Consider the following 25,401-nt stretch of genomic DNA (forward strand, 5'->3'; position numbering starts at 1 on the left):
CTCAGTCCATTACCAGCTTTACCAGAAAGCCAAAGCTAATCTGAAAGTAAAATACTGAAAGAATGCAAACACACGCAATAACACATGGCTTTCCATGAAATTTATTTTTAATGAGATCAATGTAGTGTTGAAATGAATAGTTGCTTAGTTGATTAATTAATCTACAGAGAATTGACTATTATTTTCATAATTGCTAGTAACTGTTTCTAAAGCAGTAAAGCAGGTAAACAGCATTACCTAGATTTGCCTACTTTTCTCTATTCAAATCATAAAAAAATATTTATTTGTGGTTGCTGTTTGGACTAACGAAACAATTTAAAATCATCACTTTGGGCTCGGCTAACTTCCCATCAACATTAATCATTATTTTTCACACTTTATAGACTATGACTCATAGAAAAAATAATTCATAGATCAGTTGACAGTGAAAGTAATTATTAGATGCAGCCCTAGATCTAGATAATTGGTATATTCACCAGTAGTAACTGATCAGTTAGTATCATTTGGTGGGCATCAGGCAGTGACATCTTTCTATCTGATACCAGAGAAAGCTGTTGCAGAGTGTATACTGTTTTACTACATACCATACCATATTAAAGTATTTAGTTTAGTTATTTATGATCTCAAAAGTATCAAGGAATTCTTAAAAATGAAAATGTAAATGTAAATGAAAATAACAAGCATGGAATTAACTGAGAAACATTGTGTTTTGTGCAAGCAAATTGGAATTACTGCTTCACACACAAAACAAACATCAAATACTTAAAAAAAACATTCATTCCTAACATCATAATTAGTGTTAAATTTATTGTTTTGCTTGAAACAAGTGAAAAAATCTGCCTGCGGGATGAGATAATCCCACCAGTTTTCAATGCCGTTAATGCAGTTATGTATAAATATGTTGAAACAAGGCAAAATAATGCAGATAAGCCCAAGAACACTCAGAGTGGGACACTCAACTAAATCCCAGTTGTGGGGAGCTGTAGGAGGAATAGTGCCTTGTTAAATCACAGCTGTCCAACACTCGTATATTTCATCCAGCAGGCAGGATGATCAATTCAAAGTTTGGCTCACACCTGCCACAAATTGCTAAGTGAGATGAGAAAAGTTCAGTGTGTCCACGGGTATGTGTGCGTGTGTTTCAGAGCCATACATAATGACAGGACCGCTGGACCCTGACGGCTGAATGTAGCCGAGATGAGCTATCGACCGCCCTGTGCTGAAAGAGAGAGGGAGAGTGGACAGAACAGAAGGGAAACATGATGGCCCTGCTGAAGAGTAGGACAAAACAGAGACAAAGCATGTTTTTGTCTGTATGGTCTGTCTGTCTTGTGATGAAGGTTTTCTTCAGCACACTGTGTGACTGTATTGAGCATCAGCCAATCATGTGGCCTGCTGACAAATAATAAAAATGCTTTGTATAGAGTTGTGAAGTGAGCAGGGTTATTTTGGGCAGCCAAGGCTCCAGTAGCAAAAATCCCATTCATTTCCCCAAATGTAATATTATATAGTTTTGACATATTCTGCAGCTTTACCTGGCACTGTCGCCATAATAATAGTCGCTGGGCTCCCCTTACATTCAAGATGTATGGTTGGCACTCTCATTACTTTGCTCTTGCTTGTTTTTCTCTTAGTGTTTAAATTCTTTCTATAGTTTTAAAGGTTTTAAAAGTTTTATAGTTTGGGAAGTTTTATAATCTGATATTTAAGTTTTATATTATAGGTTTTGTTTTGTTGTCCCCCTTAATTTATTTCATTTAACAACAGCAAGAACCAAGATACATTACTTGCATGCAACATACTTGGCAAATAAACAAACTGTGATTCTGTCTCTGAGACTCATGGGTACTGGTGCTATGGTATTTGATAAACTGAACCAATGCAATGACATGATTTCTCAGAAACAAAATTTAAACTTGAAATGGGAAAAAACACTGTGGAAGATACACTTAGAAACTGTGGCTCTGCCTTCTCCGCAAATCTGTTACCTGCAGCCTGCCCATCAATACAACTGGCAGAGACAGGAAGAAGAGAAACTAGGGAAAATGGAGAGAAAGAGAGAGAGAGAGAGAGAGAGAGAGAGAGAGAGAGAGAGACCAGGAATTTGGGAGAAGAAAATATTTCCTTTAAGATCTAAAGCTCTCACATTCCACTCTGCCAATCCAAAATGTGTGTGTGTGTGTGTGTGTGTGTGTGTGTGTGTGTGATTGTGTGTGTGTGTGTGTGTTCAAGGTACTATGAATATTTCAGTAGTGCTATTTCCCTGACTCTATAAAGCCACACTAACTGTGACTAAAGGTTTTACTGCTGCACCCTCTCTATAAGCGAAACTCACTGTCTGTCTGGGAATACACACACACACACACACACACACACACACACAGTTCTCTCTCTCTCCCTGTGGACAGCCAAAAGAAATACCAGCTTGTTGTTACATAACATTCCAAAATCTCATAGTGTGTATGTGTGTGTGTGTGTGTGTGTGTGTTTCAGTGAGATTCATTAAAGGGTCTCTTTGATGAGAGACATACAAATGAATAGAAAATACAAAGAAAGAAAGAAAGAAAGAAGGAAAGAAAGAAAGAAAGAAAGAAAGAGACATAAACACACACATACATACAGAGCATACTATGGTTCTATGGTGTCAAGTTAAGTGAGTGATGATGGGAGGTTTTGGGAGGTTATGTAATGAGGCTGCTTCCCCTATTTTCTTACATACAAACACTCACAATGAATATAGCTTGAATATAGTGTTTGTGTGAAATTATATAGGCCACATTAAAAATACAACAATCATATATATATATATATGTATGTGTGTGTGTGTGTGTGTGTGTGTGTGTGTGTGTGTGTGTGTGCACATGCATCCGCATACACCGGAACAAATCCAACTGTCTTTGTGTGCACTGGCAAAACAGAGATTAAAAAGAGCCCCCCACTGTGCCTGAATAAATATAACTCAGAGAGGTTCTCATGTATCCCAAATGCAATTAACTAGCCTAATTCTAACAGGTACAAACCCAACTCGGCTTTTGATTGTTGTATTTTTAATGTGGCCTTTTGAGTGCTGTGGGCAGGCACAGTGTCGTGACATGGCCTGAGGTTGCTGCTCCATATTTGTAGGCTTCCAGGCTCACCCTGCACTTCAGCACCATGGACAGCTCCTCCCTCTGAGAGCTGTAGCCCAGCTGAGACAACATGCAGGATATTCATGGATAAAGAATGGTGGCACTGCAAAATGGCCAAGATGTTATTTTAAATATGTAACACTAATAAAGACTGGAAGAATGGAGACTTGAGGTATTATTTGTTTTTGGAACAGTGCCTCTCATTTTCAGTTTCAGTGCGCTTCAAAAGAAGCGTACTTACCCTTCCATTTTTATGAGCATGCAAGTTAGATGTGTGTAACATTCATCACAACAAGAAATAGTTTTATTTGCTAGCACAGATGAAAGGGTGTTCACTGAGTTTGTGAAGGTTTTATTGGTGAAATTTTTACTCATGCCCACTGGGGCAGCAAGAGGTCGCCATTTAAGATTTTCTGTTTTCCAGGAAGTGGATATCATGGGAGTTCACTCCATGATGTATTTAAATGAATGTTTGGAAAATCAGAAATATAAATAACTTTTGCCTTTGAAATTACTAAGAAATTGGCAAATGCGTTGTTGTTTTTGACACAAGGTTTGGAAATTGGGAAAGTGGAGTTCACAGTGCAATAATACCATGAAAATTATAAATTTGTTTCCTCAGAAAATTTAAACATGGAAAATGATGGAAAATATATGCAACAGATAGATAATAGATACAACAGTGTAAAGCATTAATTAATAAATTCAGAATTTGGAGGAGGTTATTTTAAAAATCATGAAATAATGAAAATGACCATCAATTCTGATTCCCTATTGATTTGAGAGACTAAAAATGTTGTTATTTTGTACTTTTGCATGTAATTTTCCAAATGTTAATTTATGGTGAGAATACTTGAGGTAATGACCATTATATGGACTAAACAGGTCAGCATGATATGCAGCCACTGCTGGGCTTTGACAACCAGTTTCAACTGCAACTACAGTGGATATTATAAGTGGAATAAAATGTTTAAAATGAAAATCATGGAGTACAAATATACATAGGATTTGCACAGCCTCACATGAACCAGTGTTTTTTAGAGTATTTTCTTCTCTTTCTGTTCCCCCAGTTGGTTGCCTAACTACTGAATCTTTACAATGATGAGCTGAATTTCAGTTTGGCTGCAACCTTGTCTCCCACCTCTACTTCACGCTGAGGGCTCCAACCTTGCTTCTCTCGTAGCATGGGCTTGTATTTTGTTTCCTTGTGATTAGGAATACGGTCGTGCATAATGCCTTATTAAAAGCCAAATTAGACACAACACAACCTTGAATTTGAACCATGCTTGAATGGCGAGTCAACATGGTGAGATAAAAAGCAATAAAAACAAGAGACTGAAGAGAGGAGGGATGGTGTGTGTGTGTGTGTGTGTGTGTGTTGGTTGGGGGTGGGGGTGTGTGGGGGCGGCATTTACTTACTGGGTGTTTGGCTGAAATTCTGCCTGTCACCACACTGGTCTGGCACCATGTAGAGGAGATGTAGTTCTGTTGCATTACAGAAAGAGAGGGAGACACTTTAGATTACTAGCAACAACAACGCTGCCATGCTACTGTCCTGAACCCAATATGAGCTAGCCATTTGCAAGCCCACTAATCCTGCAGTAATAAGCAGGATAAACAATAACACTACTGCGCTATGAACTGCCGAAAAATGATGTAACCCAGAAGTTCAGCTGTAGTCAATGCCCGACAAGTACCCCGATAAATAAAGTAACACGATAACCATTGTCAACACTGGCTACTCGTTCTTTGGTTGTAGAAGATGAGTGAACTTTCAGGGACAATGTAACTCAGTGTAAAAGTGTTGATACCTAGGTCAGATCTTCTGGCACTGTTACATTAATCACATACAACAGAGGTGTTTTATTGCAAAGAATTAAATACTCTCTTGACCACAGATGCCACAAGTATTAACATTTAGGCACAATCAGTAACAAAATCTTGAAACGGCACCAATACTAGTGTTTTTAGTATTGGCAGTATCAACATAATTTCATACTTTCATGTTTGCCATTATGTTTAAATACTAAAACACTTAAAAGTTGCAGTCATGCTTACAGGACTGCAGATCAAAATCAGAGCACATGATCATACCAAGGTGTATGTTGTTACAGCAGTACATTTCATACAGTTCAATCTAATTTGCAATTAGTATTTTGTTAGGCTGCTTTGTTTGTAGCTTGCGTAACTTAACATATGTTTAAATACTTGATGCATGGTTTCTGTGTACTTGTTAATGTTCATACAAAGTTTTTAAATTAAGGAGTTTGTGCTGAATAGTATATCTGTTCTTGTCATGGCATCCAATCACGCATTGCAAATTTCACTGGCAGTGGTATCAGCTACCAAAACTCTGGTATTTTGACACCCCTATGCTGGACATTGAATCTCATTTCGTTGCCATTTGCTGGGAGTGTTGCCTTTCTACACTGCCCAAAAGACTGCCAAGTGAATCAGCAGAAATAGAAGCCAAGCAGCTCTTTTGACAGTCGGCGGCGTTCATTAGGAGAGTTCAAAAAGCACAGAGTGACAAACAAAAGCTGCAGCTCCCTGCAAAGTCTCAGGAGGCCCATGTGGAAGGACAGCGGGAACCAGACCTACATATTTGATCTGCCTGTTCCATACAGCAGTGGCAGTAAACAGGGCTAACAGCTTGAAGAAACCAGCTTAAATATGGTGTTCCTCTACTTCACTCTCAAAGTATAACAGAAGGCATCTAGGCCTGTGAGTGCTCTCTGGTGTAGGGGTAGTGTAATGACAGCCTCAGAGTAATTCTGATGCAGTGTGTGGTGCTGTACTGCATATGAATTGAGCAACAAAGGAAACAGAGTCCTTGGATTTTCCCCAGGAATACTAAACACAGGAGTGGAATAATAAAAATGTAATTGAGTAGAAATAGCATGGGCCTTGTTTAAGGTGGTTTGTCTCTCTGAGGCAACAGTTATATACATTCAGTGATGTCATTGTGTCAACAGAAGAGTTTGTTCAGCTCAGTGAAGTTCAGTGAAGGCAAGCTGACTGAGGCTGAGCTGGCCTGATCGAAACGCACCAATTTGTCGAGGACAGTCCCGCATTTTAACACTTTCCATACCATACAACTGAAAAGACTGTCCTCCATTTCAATAAACTCACTCCCTACTCACTAGATGTACTTTGAACATTTAAAGATAGATTGATTACCTGGTTGATTGTGGTAGACACTTTCTGCTGCAATTTTTGTTAATTCACTGATCTGGCTGCCAATGTCCAGATGCATGTTTTTTCACAACTGAATTGTCAATAAAGTTATTCAGTCGGTTACCCAAAGACAGTCCTTTAGTAACCACAGAATCCACTATGCAGGGTCCGATTCTGCTCAGTTACATTTCTATGATGATGATGGCAAAAAGAGACTAGAGCTTTGTGTGATCTTGTTTCTCAGACTTAAAGTGAGAAATCCCCTCACATAAAGTTAGCCTTTCAAACAGCCTAATAAATGCGAGGATTTGTGTTACGTGATTTGTGTGTGTTCTGTGAATGCTATGTCCATGTGAACTCATGTATATTTTGGGGATTTTTTTCAGCAACTTGATTTCTACACAACAGTGTGCCTGGTAAACTGGTGAAATTTACCTGACACCAATGCAATGTATCTCCAGTATAGTGGGTGATCAGGTGCTAGTTTCAAAGCCTACCCTTATCTAGAGAAACCTCCAGTGCAACAGTAGAACAGGGTTAAATTCCCAGATCATAAAATCATAAATATTACTAGAAACTAACAGTTAAGAGTGCAAGGGTCAAAACCACAGCACCATGACAGCAGATGTAGCTTTACCTTGCTCGTCATGCAAGAGAGAATTCCATCAACAAAAGTGGATTTGATCTTGTGAACCTGTGGACAACAATGCAGCCATTTATTACAGTGACACAACGAATGCTGCTTAGAGATATTGATCAGTTAGATACCTTCCTTTAGATTCATTTCTAAACAGAAAATGCACCATGTTTCCTCAGGTGCAGGGGATGCAAGGGAAACAAATAATATACAGCTCACATTTGATTTAAAAGGTGAGAGAAACTCTACCTCATTAGACTGACCTAAAACAAAAACAAACCCTTTGTTTTTGGACTGCTGCTGTTCATGGTGCTGCATAAATCAAGAGAACCAGCTGTGAGCATGACTTACCTGTCTGTACTCCAGAATGATCTTTGGCAGAGGGTGAAGGTCCTGAAGCTGCAACAGCTACAGACAGAGATGAGGAAACAAGAACTAGTTTCTTTAAAAGTTCACTTTCACTTTGGACTTATAGCAGTATCTATTTAACAATATGTTCTGGGCCATGCATTTCTTGTCTGTTTCACAGCTCTGAAATGCTTACAAAAGCCCTTAGTAGTGTATGTGAGGTCTTGCTGTCTTTGTATCATGAATGCTAATATGTACAATGAAAATCTATAAGTTAACAAGATGACTGTGCACCTACTGAACTGTTTATCTTCTCTACCTGGTAATTTATTTTATCAAATCCCAAAAAGGAATGGTGGATGTGGACTCAAAAAATAAAAACAAAAAACTCTGAAAAAAGTTTGCAAAAACATCTTGAATATGTGGGCACCTGTATGCTGTATGTGACAATGTGTATGTGTGATTGTGTGATTGTGTGTGTGTGTGTGTGTGTGTGTGTGTGTGTCTGAGTGTGTGCAGGCAGCTGGTTTTCTTGGAGTAAAACAGACTTGGGGATCAGAAAAGCATAAACAAATCAGCCATATTAATGTGTGTGTATGTGTGTGCGCTCCTCACTGCAGCCTCTGATGTTGACTGCTGTTGTTTGTTGATGGTCTTGGGAAGCTTCTTGTTCTCACAGCGCTCATGGAGGCGAAGCTTCTCAAACAGAACCTTCAAACAGGGTAAATCAATAATCCACATACATATAAAATCGAATGCATACACACACACACACACACACACACATATGCAGGAACTGATCTAGGTCCCCAGCAAAACTAAACCAATAGATACAGAGAAAGCGGGAAATTCCCTCTTTCCATCACAAAATTCCTTCACAAAACACCACATATTTTCCAGACCTTAGTTTATTGTTTTGTAGAGGCTAAACGTGATGCATGCTTACAGAGGGTGAACAATATGTCAAAATTCAGTATGTTGAAATACAGAAACATTTGTTTCTGCAGTAGAAATCATGAATGAGATAGCTCACACATCACAATTTCACATCAAAATTACATTATTTGTACTTTACAATGACATTTGGAAAATGTTAACATTTGACCAAGACAAGGCCATTGCTACAAATATTTGTTAGAACTCTGCGGAGTCATAATTTGTTTTTCCTGGACTTTTTTATGCTGTATCGTATCATGAAGTAAGCATATTACCTGATCCCTGCTGGACAATATGATCAAATACAACACATCACCAAACTGCCTACACACACACCCACCCACCCACACACACAGACCCACACCCACTCACACACCCACACACCCACACACCCACACACACACACACACACACACACCCACACTCACACTCACACCCACACCCACACACACACACAGAAATGTACGGACTGTTCGTAGTTGGGTGCTGCTGGAGACCAAAAATATTTGTCCTGCTGCCTGGTGAGCCTCCTGCTCCAACTGCTTCATCTTAGTCTGAGAGAGAGAAAGGTAGAGGGGGTAATATTATTTACAACTGGTAATATTTTTCAAATATTTCTCAATGTATGTTTAACTCTACTTAAATGCCAGAGAACAAGAACATGTGTAATGTTAGTAAATTAAAGCACAATCACAGAAAAATGTCTGACAGTTAATTTAGTAGCAACCTTGTGATTGACAGTGTACCCACAATAATACAGTCTAAATTAATCAAATGCATATCCCACCCATGTGCTACTCCATGCAGGTTGAATGATGAATGAGCCAGGGCTGGTATTGTATGAATAACATTTGATGAGTAAGATAAATCCATCCATCCCTGCTGCCAATAAATCAGACTTTCATTGCCGTGTCATGTAAAATTAATGGCTCATGCCTCAGAAGATCACTAAAAGAATTTATGAGGCAACATATGTCAGGCTTGCATATATGATGAGAGCATAAAAATTTCCAGCAGTGAGTAAATCTGTGGTAGTCAATCTTAGCTAGTACGTTTGTGAGCATTACAGAGTGTGTGTGTGTGTGTGTGTGTGTGTTTGTGTGTGTGTGTGTGTGTGTGTGTGTGTGTGTGATTATGTGTGCGTGGCAGGTTTGATTACAAAATGCTACACTATCAGAGACATTTTGAAATGATATGATATTCATTACACAACATTTCAAATACAGAAATGATCGCAACACTAACAACATATGTTATACTATCAATAATATCACATAATGATCCCTTTCCTGCCAGTCAATATTTTAAGGGTAGGATTCTTTTTTTTTTTTTTTTTTTTTGAAATATCACGTTTTGGAGGGAAACTTTTCATGTATGTATACATACAGCAGTAGAAGTTTCCATTGCAATATTTAATACCTTTTTCGGATCTTATTTCTTGATTTATATACAGATTTTTGGTGTAGCCTATTCAATATAGTGACATTAGCAGGACAAGATAATAGGGGTCTAGGCCATAAGATTATTTTTAACAACGCAAATCTCACACCGCATTTCATATGAAAATGGGTCTACAGCAACATATAATATGTAATCCCATGTGCACTGTGACTAAACAATAATTTTTGAGATTTATTTCACATAATCCTTCTTTATCTCAGTGAATAAAACCCTGAGAACAAAGAGTTGGAAGACAGTAGTGTTGTTTAGACCTCAATAGGGTAATTATTAAAACAGGATGCCTCATGTTTTTAAGCCTACCCACTGAGATTCATGTGGCCTAAGGCTGAGGAATATGTAAATCTGTGTAGCGCACACATCAGCCACACAGGAAAGGTATTAGGACCACCCACATAAACAGACCAAGCAGCATTTGTAAACATGTACCCATCACACACTTAGGCTGAGTAAAAATATCGTGGTCTCATTTAACTGCTCATCTTCATCTGTGGATTCTTAAAATCCTGAGATTTATGTTTTAATCTATGCCTTTTTTCAATGGAAATGTGATGGATATGTGATGATTTTTGTTAATTATGATTTGTAAGGAACCTTATCTGCTGAACTACTAGCCTACAGAAACTCCTTTGACCAAATTACATGTTTTCAATGAATGAAGGAACAACAACAGATCTCCCTCTCCAAAGCCGGCACCATCAAGATTAAAGGAAGGCATCTTGATGCATTTTGGCTGTAAAAGTCATGATGGTAAAGAAGAGTTGGGCAAAAGTAAGACAGTATGTGAGCACCAAAACAGGTATTGCAACCGAAATATGCCATATGAATGCATATGGAACCAAATGCAATAGAAATGGGTAATATCAAATCAAATTAAACTGAGATTTTGTGAATCAGAATTCACACAACATGCACACAAAGACACTTAAACAAACACATTTTTACTCAGACACACATATTCCAACTCATTAACACAGACAGAGCCAGAGAAGGCTTTTTAAAGACTGCTGTGAATAAGGAATAAACTCTGTTTCTCCCAACGGCCAGCAGACAGCATTATAAACATACTGAGGAAATAGGAATGGAGGGCGGAAAGGGACATGGAGAGACACACACTCAGAGAGGCTGAGGCTCAGTGAGAGAGAAAGAGATGATGCAAAGCAAAAAAGAAAGACAACAAGGAAACTGAAATAGGGGAAAGAGAAAAAGATGGCGCAAGGGAAGGAAGAGGGAGTTAAAGGAGATGAGAAGACCTCCACATGTACAATTCAGCTGAAATATGAGTGTTTTGTTTTTTTGTTAGCCAGGGTGACACCCACACACCAGCAGCTCATTACAAGTCTGTCTGCAGGAGACAATGCTTCTAAACAACTTGACAGGCAAGTGAGGAAGCAGAGAGGCGAAGGCCTGGGGATGGAGGGAGGGAGACAGAGAGCGGGAGACTGGGGAAAACAAAAGGGGGGAGACAACGAGGGAGGAATGTGGGAGTGGAAATGAGGAAGAGAGTGGGAAGAAAAGGAAGAGGAGAGATGAAAGAGGTAGAGAGCGACAGATTGGGGAATGTGGGAGGGAGAGATTTTATGAGAGAACTGAGATAAAGTTAAAATGAAATTGATAAAGCAGGCAGGGGAAAGGATGAAAAGAACAAACAGACAGACAAGCTGAAAGAAGGTGAGGAGAAGGAGGAGAAGGTGAGCTGTGGCCAGACCTTGCCAGAAAAATCAGCATCTGAAACCAACAAACATCAGTCTTGACGAGTTAGACGGTTAGATAGACAGGACTTGGCAGGATGATGGACCGAGGCAGAAGAAGCGTCACTGGCGGAAAGACCAAGGGAGGGGAGGAGGGGATGAAGAGAGGAGAGGGAGAGGGGGCAAGAGACAGAGGGAGAGAAATGAAGAGAGAGAGAAGTGGGGGAGTTGGCAGACATATACCCAAATTCTAAATTACATCCTCCTCTCTCCATCTCTCTCTCCCCCCGCCCAAAGCAGACTCCAGACTGCCTCATCAATATTAGATGCTGGCCCTCAGTACTGTTTATAACACACACGCGCACACACACGCACACACACACGCACACACACACGCACACACACACACGCACACACACACGCACACACACACACACACACACACACACACACACACACACACACACACACACACACACACACACACACACACACACACACACACACACAGGAGACATTGCAGGAATCTCCCATTATAGAGCAATATTTTGGATAATTTCAGATAGATTAATCACTTCATTTCACACAGAGCGCATCAGACTGTGTGCTTATCAGTCTAGTCCCTGTCTGCTGTTCCCTTTTGGTATCAGGTAATGCTCATTTGTGGCTGCAGAAAACACACAGACTTCATTAAGATATGCATTGCCCTCGGGAATCAGCACGGTGACGGCTGAATAGCACAAACAGGACCAAATGGAGGTCTACAGATACTAGAATTAGATCGATTTATTGGTGTACTGGTATATCAGGACGGTTTTATCATCAAATATCATGATTTCTCTCTCCAATATGAAAGAGGTTTTTCTCTAGCTCTTCTTCTAAAAGGTGTTGATACTGTTTGACAGTATCTTTCTAATTATTTTATTTTGCATTTACAATATTCTGTCTCATTTCAGTAAAAAGCTATTTTTTCCAGGAATAGTTTTCTTAAATAGTTTTCTTATTTTCTTTCACACCTTATTTTCTTGCATAATGATTTTCAAATTTAAAGATATATCAAAGAATGTCAGCACAAAATAATGTCTATCAGCAGCTTCAGTTTAAAAAATATTTCTGGATCAATATACTAGAAAGTATCTCCATCTTAAAAAGTTATTTAATTGACTATTTAGTATTAAAATCTTGTTTTTCTTAGAAGAAGTAAAAAAAGAGATAATCCCAGTTGTTTCCCAATGCAGTTTCATTTGTTTCAAGATTTTTTTAATAAGTATAAATATGTTGAAACCAGGCAGAATAAGGCAGATCAGCTCACTGGGATCAAGGAAATGACATACAGGATAATTCAGGAAACAAGTTTATTAGTATTGGAAATACGTGTGATTATCTCATCCTATTGGCATGTTTTTCTTACCTGATTTGAAGAAAACCAGATTTTTTACATTAAATATAAGGCTCAATGAGAGGACAATTTTTCGCAGCATATCAGTCTTAAAAAAATCAGTTAAACCTTAACAGAGACACCCAGAATAATCAGAACAGTGGCGCGTGAAAAACACAAACAGAATCTGATGGAGGGCTGTTGAGAGATGTGTACTGATGGCTAAAAAACAAAGACAGGACATGACAGAGGTTTGCTGAGTGACATGTGTCCCACAGAATTAGAATTATTACCGACTGGAAAAAAGAAAGAGCATGAAAGAATAAACTTTGTGTGGTGCAGCCTGACAGCCTGGAGGGATCCTCCACTCAATGTTCAGACAGGTGAACTTGACAGCTCAGATAAAAAGGAATGCAGTATGACAGAGTGGGGACACACGTGGTGACAGCACAGGCACACAGGCACGTATTACAAAAAACACTAACATACACAACACTATAGTGGGCTGGAAAAAGTGGAGTGCCTCAGCCTGGCTGTGTGTGTGATGTTCAGGGAGGCAGACAGACAGAGTGATGCTCTTTCCTACAGCACAGCCTCTGAGACAAACAGACTCTCTGTCCTATTTATAGAAACGCAGCAAGACACAGGACTCTCGCTCCACAACACCACCCCTGCTGGTGCCTGCATGATTTGTGAGTGGGTATGAGAGTGTGTGTTTGCGTCTGCACAAGTGGTTCAAAAAGAGATTATGAACATTTACGTGTGTGCGAGCTCAAACATGTCTGTGTCTGCTTTTGTGCGTTGACCATCTCTCTCAGATGTAGTCTCCAGGACTGGTTTATATCTGCATGAAAAACAGGACAGGCCCCTGGAGGGCGTCCACCCACCACATTGCTAATCCTTCCCCGAAAAAAAAAGGAAAAGAAAAAAAGAAAATACACAACAAACTAATAAAAGTGTTTTTCTCTCTTTGGATTCTTTTCCTTCTCTGGCTCTTAAATGTTTTTCTTTTCTGAGGGCCATTACTGCCATGAAATGGCTTGAAATTAGCCTATCTTTAAACACACAAAGCAGAATATATTTTTGTGTATTATTCCTCTGTTCCGTCACTGTGTTCTGGCTGGGAATTTACCATCATCCATGAAGTAAATGTTGATAAATTGTGGCTGTGAGTGATATGGCTGCCTATCCTACCAGCTACTTTGTGAAGAAATCCTATATCATTCAGAGCAACTTTACTTTTCTAAATAGAAATTTGTCAGATAAATGGGTTGGGCACCTTTTAAATCCACAACTCATCACAGCCCAGAGACACAAAGATTTATTTTTCTGCCCTGGATGTGCTGTCTTACCCCAAGCATGTCTGAAGTTCTCTTGAGAGCCTCTTTGTCCACATGGATGTGATGGCTCTCCATTGCTGAAACAACACAACATCTGATGAGGCAAATATGTGTCCCATTCATCTACAGTGATGATCTATACAGAAATTAGACAGGTTAAAAGAAAGAATATCAGCTGGTGGGAGTGGATACAGGCACCTTCCATCACACAGGTTTCACTGACTTTAACCTACAGCTCCTCCAAATGTTTCAACATTGCTGCATCAATTTAGCTGAACAATGTATATGATATTATCTTAGTTATGGCTCAACCAAACACAGCAATTTCATTTTAAGGGTGTCCAAGCAAGAACCTCAGATAAATGATTCAACCAGCCGATATTGTATTCATCTCTGAATTTGTCCTAAATGAAGATATGTTCCAGGTTGTGCTTCATCTGGTGATTCTGAGTTGTTATTTATTAAGGTAGGGTCAGCGATTCTGGAGAAAGATTGTTGATATTTAAAATCAACAGCCAGATTTAACGTGCCTCTCACTCACACTGCCTCCTTTCCCCCCATTTACCCATCCCCTCCCTTCTCCTTGTCCTGTGCAGGAGCACAAACGCCCCCTGTTGCTCATTGGCTGGAGCAGTGCTGTTTGGCCCAGTCCGAGCCTCTGGGTTTGTTTCCCATTTACAGAGCTAGGGCTGTGTATGAACATTAGATTGTTCATTGCACATACAGAACTGACATTGGACCCTGAGGAGATTTTCGCTGAATTTGTTGATTTCAAATATCAGTGATCTTTCTCTGGAAACACTGACTCTACCTTGAGGCAGAATTTAACTGTTCTGTGGTGAAAAAGATAAAAAGTTCCCCGAGACAGGGTTTCAAAGCATGCTTTATTCAGAGTAAGGAGCACAGTAAGAAAATAAACTGCTAAAATTCAATGATAGGCTCTTTCTTTTAATGTCTGAGCTTGAAAGAAGTGAACTTAAGTGGCCCTCACCTGCCAGAGCAGGGATCATGTGCAGCTCCATGTTTGAGTAAAGCTCCCACAGCCCCTGTCTCTGAATGCACAGGTACAGGTTGAGTTAGTGTGTGCAGGAGTGTGTGAGTGTCTGTGTGTATATGTATGCGTACTAACCTGTAGTTTACAGCACAGCTCCACATTAAGCCAGTACAGCAGACAGAGATTTGAGATGACCTGAGAAACCTGGAGGGGGTTGAAGAGGAGGGTTACATGCCTAGCTTGCTTCCTGGAAGAAAGTGTTATATGGATTTACAAGATATATTTATACATCTGATACCCAGAGAAGAATGATGGTCCAAGGGGTCTCAGGCAGTGTTTTGTACTCAAGCAGGTTGCGTATTCTTACTGCTGTAAGTCTATGAGTGCACAAAGGTTTTCCCCATGTTTGTACTAGAATTTCACTAGTGCTGGTTTCAGCTGGGTAACTTGATCATTAGCCATATGATAACCCACCCTCTTGGTACCCGGGGCAGGTGTTATAGAGGGTCTTCTGTAGTGTTTGGCAAGAAGGTCCTGGTAGCTGGAGGCAGTGTCTGTAGGGTCCAGCAGCCACCCTGACACCTGGGGGTCCTGGATACGACAGCCTGCCACTGGACACACAGTACAAATAAGGGTCTATCTATTTAAGGTTCCTATACTTTTCCATTTCAAAGTCACACTTATGACAAATTTGAATATGATTCTGGTAAGTTTCAATGTGATTTTAACGAATGTTCAGTATGATGGATTGCCGACTTTTCTTTGGAATTTCAAAAATTTTACACACATGGAAATGATCAAATTAATGCTCCACATTTGTCCAGATTTTGCAGATGCATGAAGCAACTCTGGATATTTGTTTTTGGCCTGCAGCCCTCATCCACCTGATTCATAGAAGTGCTTCTTCTGGTCTTCTGGTCTTTCTCTATAGATGTCTCATTTATTTTACGTTCATGTTGTCATTTCAGCCCTGGTTCGTTCATGTGCCCCTCTGCCTCCCCACCACCACCATAATAAAGGCCCCAGAGGGCTACAGGGTAAATCCTAGAAGTCATTTTCATGGGAATTATCCTCTCCGCCTAACTGAATGGGGTTTGTAGGAGCTCTTCCCTGGTATCTCTTCATGACCAATAAATGTTTCATTTCTTTCAGAAAAGTTTTTTGTTCACTTAAATTAGTCTCTCCTGATTGAGCTACAGGTTATGAGGCTACATGAACTGAGCTATCACCCACCTGGTCAATGAATTGTAACTAGTTATCCCTTTGGATTAGCAACAAGGTCTACATACTGTATCTAAACTACAGTTCAAGGCAATGTTAATGTTACTTGAACATCACAGTGCCCACTGGCAGTCTGCCCACTGTTTACACTAGCGGTACTGACAGCAGCATTGCTATAAAGAATCACGCAGCCGCTCTCTGATTGAACAGTTGAGTTAAGAAGCTCATCCACCCATCTTCACCGGTTAATTGAATACCATGTCAACACAATGTCAAAGACTGTACTTGCATCATTCTTACAAATACCTTACAATAACTGAATTGTGTGAGTGCTTGTTTCACCTTCTCACATGAGCAGTTACACGGGAACAAACAAGGCAGTTCTCAAACACTGAAAAACTATCTTTGAATCTGTTTTGTTCTAGTGTTGAAATGATCTGCATTTTCTCCATTAGCTCACAGGGATACAACACATTCTGCAATCACAGATCCTCTCTTATATGTGGATATAGTGTGTAATTCAGTGGTTAGATTTTTAGATTTTTTCCCCCATAAATAATAAGTAAGTGAAAATGTCTGTGCTGTTATTTTTTGAGTCGAAGGAGAAAATGTCTCAGGTGTACGAGTTCAAAAGCTAGAAGGTAGATAGAGAAAACCTTGAAAAAACTTGCACACTGTCAAGAAGCCAACTGATGCCAAAAGGACAAAAATTGATTCGTTCCAAATGGCTGCTGTGACAAAAAGAGCAAAAACTACAGGTGAAGAAAAAGTTGACCTGAAAATGACCTGATAAACTGACGGATGTTTCCCTGAAATGACTTTCTCTGACTTGTTTTTTTCTAATGCTTTAATTTTGATTACAGCAGCAGGCTGTGAGTTTGTTTAAGGCTTTTTCACCCAAACATTTGCATTTTGTTTTTATTCAATCTCTGATACATATTCAGATGCAGGCAATCAGTAAAAAATTATGGGTAAGAGTGTAGAATGTGTGTGTGTGTGTGTGTGTGTGTGTGTGTGTGTGTGTGTGGCATAGCAGTGAGCCCTTGCCTTGTTTCCAGTTGAGGTGTCGTCTGTAGAACTGCAGAGTAGTACGGAGTAGGTCTTTAGCTTTATAGCAAACCAGCTGAGACAACTGACAGCTTGATAGTATCTGCAGTAGCATCTCTCTGTGGGACACACAAACACATACACATACAGCGTAAGTAAGCTTTATTCTACAATAAATGAAAAAATCAGAATGAACACACATTCATAAACACACACACACACACACACATATATACAAGCACACACAGACCTAATAAAAAGCTCCCGGTGTGTGTTTTGCTGGGCCCATGCAGGTGTGTGTTCCAGTTTTAAGTAGACCAGGCTGTCGTTCAGTCCCAGTGAGTCCTCTGGTGTGCTGCAGTCCAGATCCCTCTTGAACAGAACCAGCAGGCCACACACTGGTGGAGTCCGCTTCTGTATTTCACATTCATGGACCAGGAAGGGAAATTAACACCAGACACCAGTCAACACAGCTAGAAGTAAAAAAAAAAAAAAATGGTTTCTTCACGTTACACATTTCGCCATTTTTTCTGTGTAGTCCTGTTCATTCATCAATAACTCTTGTTCAGAGGTTTGTCTCTGAAATTCCCATATTGTTGTATCTGCTGGATGTACAACTCACAAGGTTATGAGAGGTCTGTACCTGTAGAGTCTTAGTAGAGAGAGACAGGAAAGGCAGGGGAGAGAGGGGATGACATACAGCAAATGGCCTGAGGTCAGATTTAAATGCAGGATGCGATCAGGACTTGGCCTTGACAAGTGTATGCACTCGTAACTGGTGAGGCACCTTATCTTTTTTTTTTTTTTAACTCATTCATATACCATGCCCTGTGATTACACAGTGAGTTATTTGTCTTCAATTTAGTACTTGCCTCTTTTGTGTCATGTCTACTATGATTTTGTTTACAATGCTGTGATGTAATTGTATGTTCATGTCTAACCCTGTGGTCGCACAGGCTGTGACTGTTTTGCCAGCAAACAGAGGGAGGGAGGAAGGAAGGGAGACTGGTGATAAGATCTTACCAACGAGGCGACACAGAAAAGTTGAGATCAGTTCAACTTAATGCAAATGTAAAGTGATGCAGTGTAGGCTGGAAAGTGAAGGCTAATTTAAGGGTCAATGGGTTTACTACACACTTGTCCACGGTAATAACTCCTACAGACTTCTGTTCCTTCCAAAACAAGTTGTATTGCTCATGAGTAACAGTGAAACCAGGAGTCAGCTACTAAGCAACAAGGCGAAACCCAAGTATAAACTCGCTGCCTGTGTGACTACACAATTGGTCCTCAGGAATAATAAAGACTTACTATTACTACTCACAGAATGTGATCATGATTATGTTATCTGTGTTAACAGTATCTGTGTTAATTTCAATGGCTTAGTAGAAGCCAAATCAAAGCAATACTGAAGCAGCTAACAACAGTTTTAAGTTCCTGGGAATCAACATAACAGAGAACCTGTCATGGACTTCACTTATCTCTGCCCTGGTTAAAAAAAAAAAAAAAAAAAAAAAAAGCTCAGAAACGGCTGTATTTCTTAAGGAAACTTAAGAAAACAAAATTCCCAAGTTCTTGTCAACTTCTACAGAGTAGTGATTGAAAGCATCCTGACTGGAAACATCACAAACTGGCATGGGATGTGCACAGCCCAGGACAGGAAGACTCTGCAACGAGTGATTAAGTTAGTTTGAAGTTTAGTTTGAAGTTTATTTCAGCCAAAAATAGCAACAGGAATACAGAGTCCATACTAGCACATTAAGTGAGATTTGACTAATGACTATCAAATAAAGTAAATATACATGCTTAATAAATAAATGAAAGGCCGAAACAGGAATAGGCGGAAGCCAAAGGCTTATTTTAGCCTATCCTTTATCCTATCAAACCAGACTAAATACACACATAATGGCAAAGAAAAAAACAAGGAATAAACCGCCCAAAACATCACTGGTACTCATCTACCAAGCATCAGTGATATCAGGGAGGTGAGGTGCCTGCGCAGAGCCAAAAGGATCCTAAAAGACAACACCCACCCCAGCCACAGCCTGTTCACAGAAGTATTTGTTGCCGTACCACCAGACTACAGAGCAGCTTCTTCCCTCAGGCTGTGAGGCTACTTTATGCACCATCTGCACTCCTCCATGTTTAATATATATATATATATATATATATATATATATATATATATATATATATATATATATATATATATATATATATATGTATATACAATCAATTAATCAATCAAGAGGGAACCACATTTTAATTTCATTATACAACCTGTTGTATAATGACCAATAAACTTCCTTGTATCCTTGTAAGATGATTTTTGAGAAACTTTTTTTAACAGGATATCTGCTTTATTAGACCGACACAGTGGAGAGACAGGAAAGACGGGGTAGAAAAATACAGGCCACTGTGGCTAAGTTAGACCTCACACAGTAAGCTACTAGGGTATCCCAAACAAGATGATTTTAGAGCGATCCCAAATCAGCTGCTAACTTCAGAACAGGGTTCCCTAGTACTACCATTTAAACTGCATGATAGTCTTAAAAACATCATGAAACCTGTATAATTAATTTGCATATTCTGTGTATGCTCCTACAGGATGGTAAATTTGTATGAAACTTTCACCCTGTAATAGGATAAGGGATGGCAGGCAGTTCCCTGCACCTCAGCCTTGCTCACCTGTTCTGGGTTTAACTGTGTGGTTCCATCCTGGTACACCATGGTCAACACCAGCACACTGGCCTGCCTCATCTCCTCTAGTACCTGCATCCTTTCCTCTGGATCCAGCTTCCCAGCATCCTTTATTCTGGGGTCAAATGTCATGGCTGCAGTTAGACAGGCAGCTTTGGATTGGCTCTGGAGTTTGCCACTGTTAGCCACCTCCTGGGCTATTTTTGTTCCACTTGGGGCTCTGTCTGGCCCACATCTGGCTTCTTTCTGCTTGGGCGGTTTAGAGGTCATGGAAGGTGGGGTATTTTTGGCAGCATCCCTAGTTGTTTCAAGTCCCATCTCTTCTAATAAAGAAGGCTTCCGCTCATCTTGCCTTTGTCGAGTTTGTTTCATGGTATGTGTGCCCACCCCTGATGCTATTTCTGTTTTATGTGTAGCACTGGCTTTAGTCTGTGGTTCTGGGGCAAAAACTGGAAGGAGCCCTGGATCCTTATGGGTGGATTGTTGAGGCCTGGTTCCCTTATGCCCCACAACCCCTTCTTCAACCCTTTCTTGGGAGGAACGGGGTGGTTCCCATTTTGCAGGCCTACTGTTTAGGGAGATTTTAGGTGGAGGGCTAGCATTTGGAGAGGGCAGATCTTCATACTTCCTCTTCAAGGAGAAGAAAGGGATCAGGGGAAGATGATGTGACATTGTACGGATTTGAGAGGGCCGCAGGATATGCCTCTCTGATCTTCCACCTGCTTCTATGGGGGTCAAGCGCAAGCCCAGGTTTGAGGGAGAGTGTTGCCCAGAAGTAGAAGGCCTTGCTGAAGTCAGATCTACATTTGAACCACTCCTGTTGGTGCTCTAAATAACAGAGGGGTATGCAGTCAGATAGGGACACAGGAAACACTGAGGCAGAGAGAGATGAAGATAGATTTACAAAGATTCATTCTGAAACATCAGAAGGCACTTGAAAATAGACTCTACCTTTCTGTGCTGTGGTTTTATTACATATACAGTCAATATGCAGCAGCAAATCATTTTAGATAAGTGGGTCGAAGTGAAGAGAGAGAGCACTCAAAAGTTACCTTAATCATATTCTCTAGTTGCAGATATTTAGCCTTAATACAGAAAAGAATGCCCAAATTATTTGATTATTCCCACTCTTAGTAAAGCTAAATTTAGAACCAGAGAACAGTGCAGAATTTGTGAGAGACAAAGAGAAAGAGCACAGAGAAAGCAAAACAAACGTGTGCATGCAAGTTGATGAGAAAATCAAGGCAAAAAGTAAGTGGAAAAAATGAAACAATCAGTAAAAAGGAAGGAGTGTGGAAAAACACAAAAATGTCTTTTTAACCCTGTCAGCTGTCCAGTCTTATTGTTTTGTAAGGTACAATAGTGTTCACATTCGGCCCTCAGAGAATTGTCCCAGACAGACACACAGTCTGACACCGCTTGTCTGACATAGCCAGCCAGGAGCTGTGACAGGGTCACAGACATGCACACACACACACACACACACACACAGTTAGGTTGTTTGACAGATAACTACACAGGAACATACATTCTCACAAATAAAAGGGGAGGGTAAAAAAGAAAAGGTGCAAGGGTGAAACATTATGGGAGGAAGTAGGAACAGAAAAAAAAAGATGGACAGAAATCTGAGTTCCATCTCCCAAGCGTATATATCCTCACCTCTCTGTAACCTTCCCAGCATTTTAACACCATTTCCATTATTCATACCCACAACTCCCTTCTCTACTTATGCATAAGCGCTAACTGCATGCACGTGCACACACAAGCTTTGAAACTTAGGTAAGAGAAGGGAAGAGGCGTGCAGCTGGAAATTTTAAGAATTTTTGAAAGAGCAAATGTGTGAGTGTGTGGGTGTATGTTTGCGTGCTGTAATTTATGTGTCAGCAGTGGGTACAGTAAGTAGGAATTCCTGTGATTCAGCTCCCTGAGGAAAATCTTCCTCATTTGCCTGTAAACACGACCTTTTTCATGCTGACAATGTCATGACCCCCCCACCCCCCAGAGTGCTGTGCTATGGGATATAGATAGAAAACTAAGGCGGGCCTTGGCCTGAAACCCAGTATTAGGTGCATGTAAGTGTGAAAGAGTGAGAGAGAGAGAGAGAGAGAGAGAGAGAGAGAGAGAGAGAATGGAATGGTATACACTGACTGGCAGCAGATATCCATATTGCAACCATCTTAGGTTTTGCAGTGCTGCTGACCATAGCAATCTGGTCAGTCCTGCACCTCTCTCCCTTGCACCGTCCCATCCATCTCTCTTCGTCCCTCACTCTCCTCGTCTGCAGTTTTCTCACTGCAGCTACATCTTCCTCTTTAGTTATCCTGCTCCATCCAACCACCTCCCTTGCTCACTCTCTCTTCCTCTCTGTCACAATGTATCGAGAATTACTTTGTCAGGCCTTTTTTGGGGGGGGAGTTTTACTTCAGCACCCATTGGGGAGCTATCACCTCTCAGAAAGCTGCAATACTGCTGATGTTTCTCTGTTTTCACAGGAGCTAGATTGGTTTCTATGTGTGTCTGGGGAAATAGCTAGATAGAAGCCTAATCCTTTTCAAAGCAACCATTTTCATCACAGGATTTTAGGTGGGCTGCACTGTACACACTGGTGCTTGTGCATACAGGGATTATGGAAGGAGAAACGTAGAGAGAGACAGAGAACCATACAATCTGAAAAATTAAGACACATCTAAAGTATTGATACAATGAAAAAAAAAAATCTGTTTTGGGACCAAATTCTGAGACATAAATCAACAATTAGAAATATTGTGCTTTGTCACATCCTTCCCCATTCGTACTGACATTTACAATACCTGAAAATCAGAAATGTCCCAAAAATATCCTTACAAATACATCAGAGGGTATCAATGGTGCAATGGTTGAGTAAAAATATTGATTTTATATCAAACAATCAAGATATAAATTCTTGAAATCCAAAGATCAATCTTTAAATCTGAACATCTTTGCACTGGATGTGTGACATATTTTGCTAAATCTTATTTGTATCACCTTTCCTGACCTGGAGACGTCCCTCCTTCAAGCCTCAAGGCAAATGTTTTCACTTAGCCCTAATGCTTTATGTAAAGTTGTCTTATGACTGTTATGTAATGTGGGTAAACTATAAATCTCCCAAACCCACGCATGCATACAGAGACTCACTTGTACATTGTCACAGAGAGGGAGGGGGCTCTCTCGGAGGGAGTGTTCACGGAAACAAGGCGCTCTGAACCCCGCCCCTCTAGCACCCTCCTCCCTGGACATCCTTGGTGCAGGATGACTTCTTGTACAGAAATCCCCTAGAAGAGAGGAGATAGAAGTGTTTTCTCCCTGATCATCACTTTTCAGACACAATCAATGAACCTACACTGTTGTGTTGACTGTGACAAAGTATGTGTTATGTAAGCATGTCTGAGTAAGCATGTGAGAGCCTGTATTGCGTGTGTGAGCGAGTACAGTGAGAGTGAGAGAGCGAGAGAGAGAAAGCGTGTGTGACTATGATTCAAGGTCATTAAAACTTTGCACATCATAGCAGAGACCAAGCTGACACTTTATTACGACACAGCTTGCAACTTGTTTATGTGTGTATAAGTGTGTGTTGATGTGTGCGTGTGTGACTTGACTCAGCATTGTCTCAGCAGCAGAGAATCAAGCTTCCTTCCTGTGGCTGTAATGTGAGCAAGCTAACAATGTCCCTCATCAGTGCTGAGTCTCCTCAGCAACGCTGTCTCATCACCATGCTGATGATATAAAGCTGGCACAGTGCCAGGGGCTAGACTTTCTCACACTGCTTTAAGTGTTTTAGCACCCTCTAGTACAGTGTTTCCAAAACTGGAAGTTCACACCCTAATACAGTCTCTACTAATTTTTGCTTTGGTCTGAGGGCAGAAACAAATTTGTTACATTTAGGGTGCTGCTGGGCTGAAAAAGACTAAATGCCCTAAGTGCTCTAGTGATTTCTTAATACATTCTCGTACAACTGAAGTCCCTTAAAAGCTATTTTTATTTGTATTTGACTTTTTTTTTAATCTGTCACTCATACAGCAGCAGGATACACTGGTTCACACCCTACTAATATTTTAAAAGGGAAAAAACATCCACAATGAGAACATACTACAAAACCTTGCACTTTAGGAGCTCCATACAGCAGGAGTTAATTGTTTGAAAATACTAAATCTAACTACCAAGAAATAATTTAATGCAACATCCGCAAACATCCTACTCATGTTTGAACTTGACTACAGTAGTTTGCAGTGCTTTGTACCCAAAGAGGCCAAAGGGACAAGAAATAATAGATCTAAAATCAGTCCAGGTCTGAGTCCAGGTTTCTCTGGAGAGTGTTCCCTTGCTGCTGTTTAGGCAACAGTTTGTATTCCACCAAGTTTCAATTTATCATGTCCTACGAGTGGAGAAGTAAACATTACCAAGACCAGAACTTAATTCAAAAAAGTGGAAAAATCTGAAGGGTCTGAAATAGAAGGGCAGAATATTTTCTCTGTTGCAGCATTCTGATACGCCATGCATCCTACGTTGTGATTTAGGCTAATAAGATGTGTATTTCTAATTAAAATCACACATAATGTGGTTTTAAGAATTGCTGTATTGCTTTAGACATGACATTGTGAGGAGCTCCAAAAACTGTGAAGTGAGATTTCCTACAGGTACCTTTGCATTTTTGGGTTCATAATTGATGCAGCCTTTAGATACAAAACTCTAACATTCAACAAATTTATCCCAAAGGACCTTTGGGATAACACCTAACCTTTGGAATAACAGTAATTAATTCTTTGAGTGGTTTGCCCTTCAAAAAGACTTCATCATTGTTGTTTTTGAGCTTTAGTGTCTACTTCTTTTGGTTTTGTGATTTCCCAGTGTGCCTAGTTGACTAAGCATACACAAATAGATCCTGTTCTTTGTTGAGTTCTGTATATCTTCATATGCAGTTGGTCATGGGCCCTTGCTTAAAAAAGTAGCCCAGTGCTCTCTGCTGGTCACATGCTGAACTGTCTGAGCCTCAACAGATATTGGGCACTTTTTTTTTTTTTTAAACTATGTGCTATCATTACAAAATTAAAAATTAAAAGTAATTTTATATCATCACTCATCATAAGCATGTTGCCTGGATTCACCCCCTAAATCCCTGTCAGAAATGTCCATGCTTTAATTTAAATTTAGGAACTTTGAAATGACAATGTGGACAGTGAACTAAGGTATGAATACAAGCTGATTGTGCAGTGGAGTTGACAATGATGTCAAAGAGTTCCTTTTTATGAATGAGACCTAATGTGCACCTACCTGTAGACGTACTTGGGGACTTTTTGTCCATCACTGTCATCAGTGACTCATCTCTGTTTG

The 25,401-nt window shown here is 40.1% G+C and overlaps 1 protein-coding gene across 1 annotated transcript in view; it reads right to left on the reverse strand.

Moving 5' to 3' along the window:
• poln (polymerase (DNA directed) nu) overlaps positions 1-20,370 on the reverse strand; it is a 73,123-nt gene extending 52,753 nt beyond the window's left edge. The window contains exons 1-12 of the mRNA XM_030075726.1: positions 20,041-20,370; positions 17,606-17,769; positions 17,356-17,474; positions 15,562-15,698; positions 15,223-15,291; positions 15,085-15,145; positions 14,106-14,170; positions 8,697-8,780; positions 7,906-8,001; positions 7,294-7,350; positions 6,943-6,999; positions 4,548-4,613 (exon numbers count right to left, since the gene is read on the reverse strand). Coding sequence (XP_029931586.1) covers positions 4,548-4,613; positions 6,943-6,999; positions 7,294-7,350; positions 7,906-8,001; positions 8,697-8,780; positions 14,106-14,170; positions 15,085-15,145; positions 15,223-15,291; positions 15,562-15,698; positions 17,356-17,474; positions 17,606-17,769; positions 20,041-20,370 — 1,305 coding nt within the window. The remainder of the gene's footprint in view (positions 1-4,547; positions 4,614-6,942; positions 7,000-7,293; positions 7,351-7,905; positions 8,002-8,696; positions 8,781-14,105; positions 14,171-15,084; positions 15,146-15,222; positions 15,292-15,561; positions 15,699-17,355; positions 17,475-17,605; positions 17,770-20,040) is intronic.
• Between the last annotated feature and the right edge of the window lie 5,031 nt (positions 20,371-25,401).

The sequence above is a fragment of the Myripristis murdjan genome, chromosome 18, assembly GCF_902150065.1.
Source record: "Myripristis murdjan chromosome 18, fMyrMur1.1, whole genome shotgun sequence".
Lineage (NCBI taxonomy): Eukaryota > Metazoa > Chordata > Actinopteri > Holocentriformes > Holocentridae > Myripristis > Myripristis murdjan.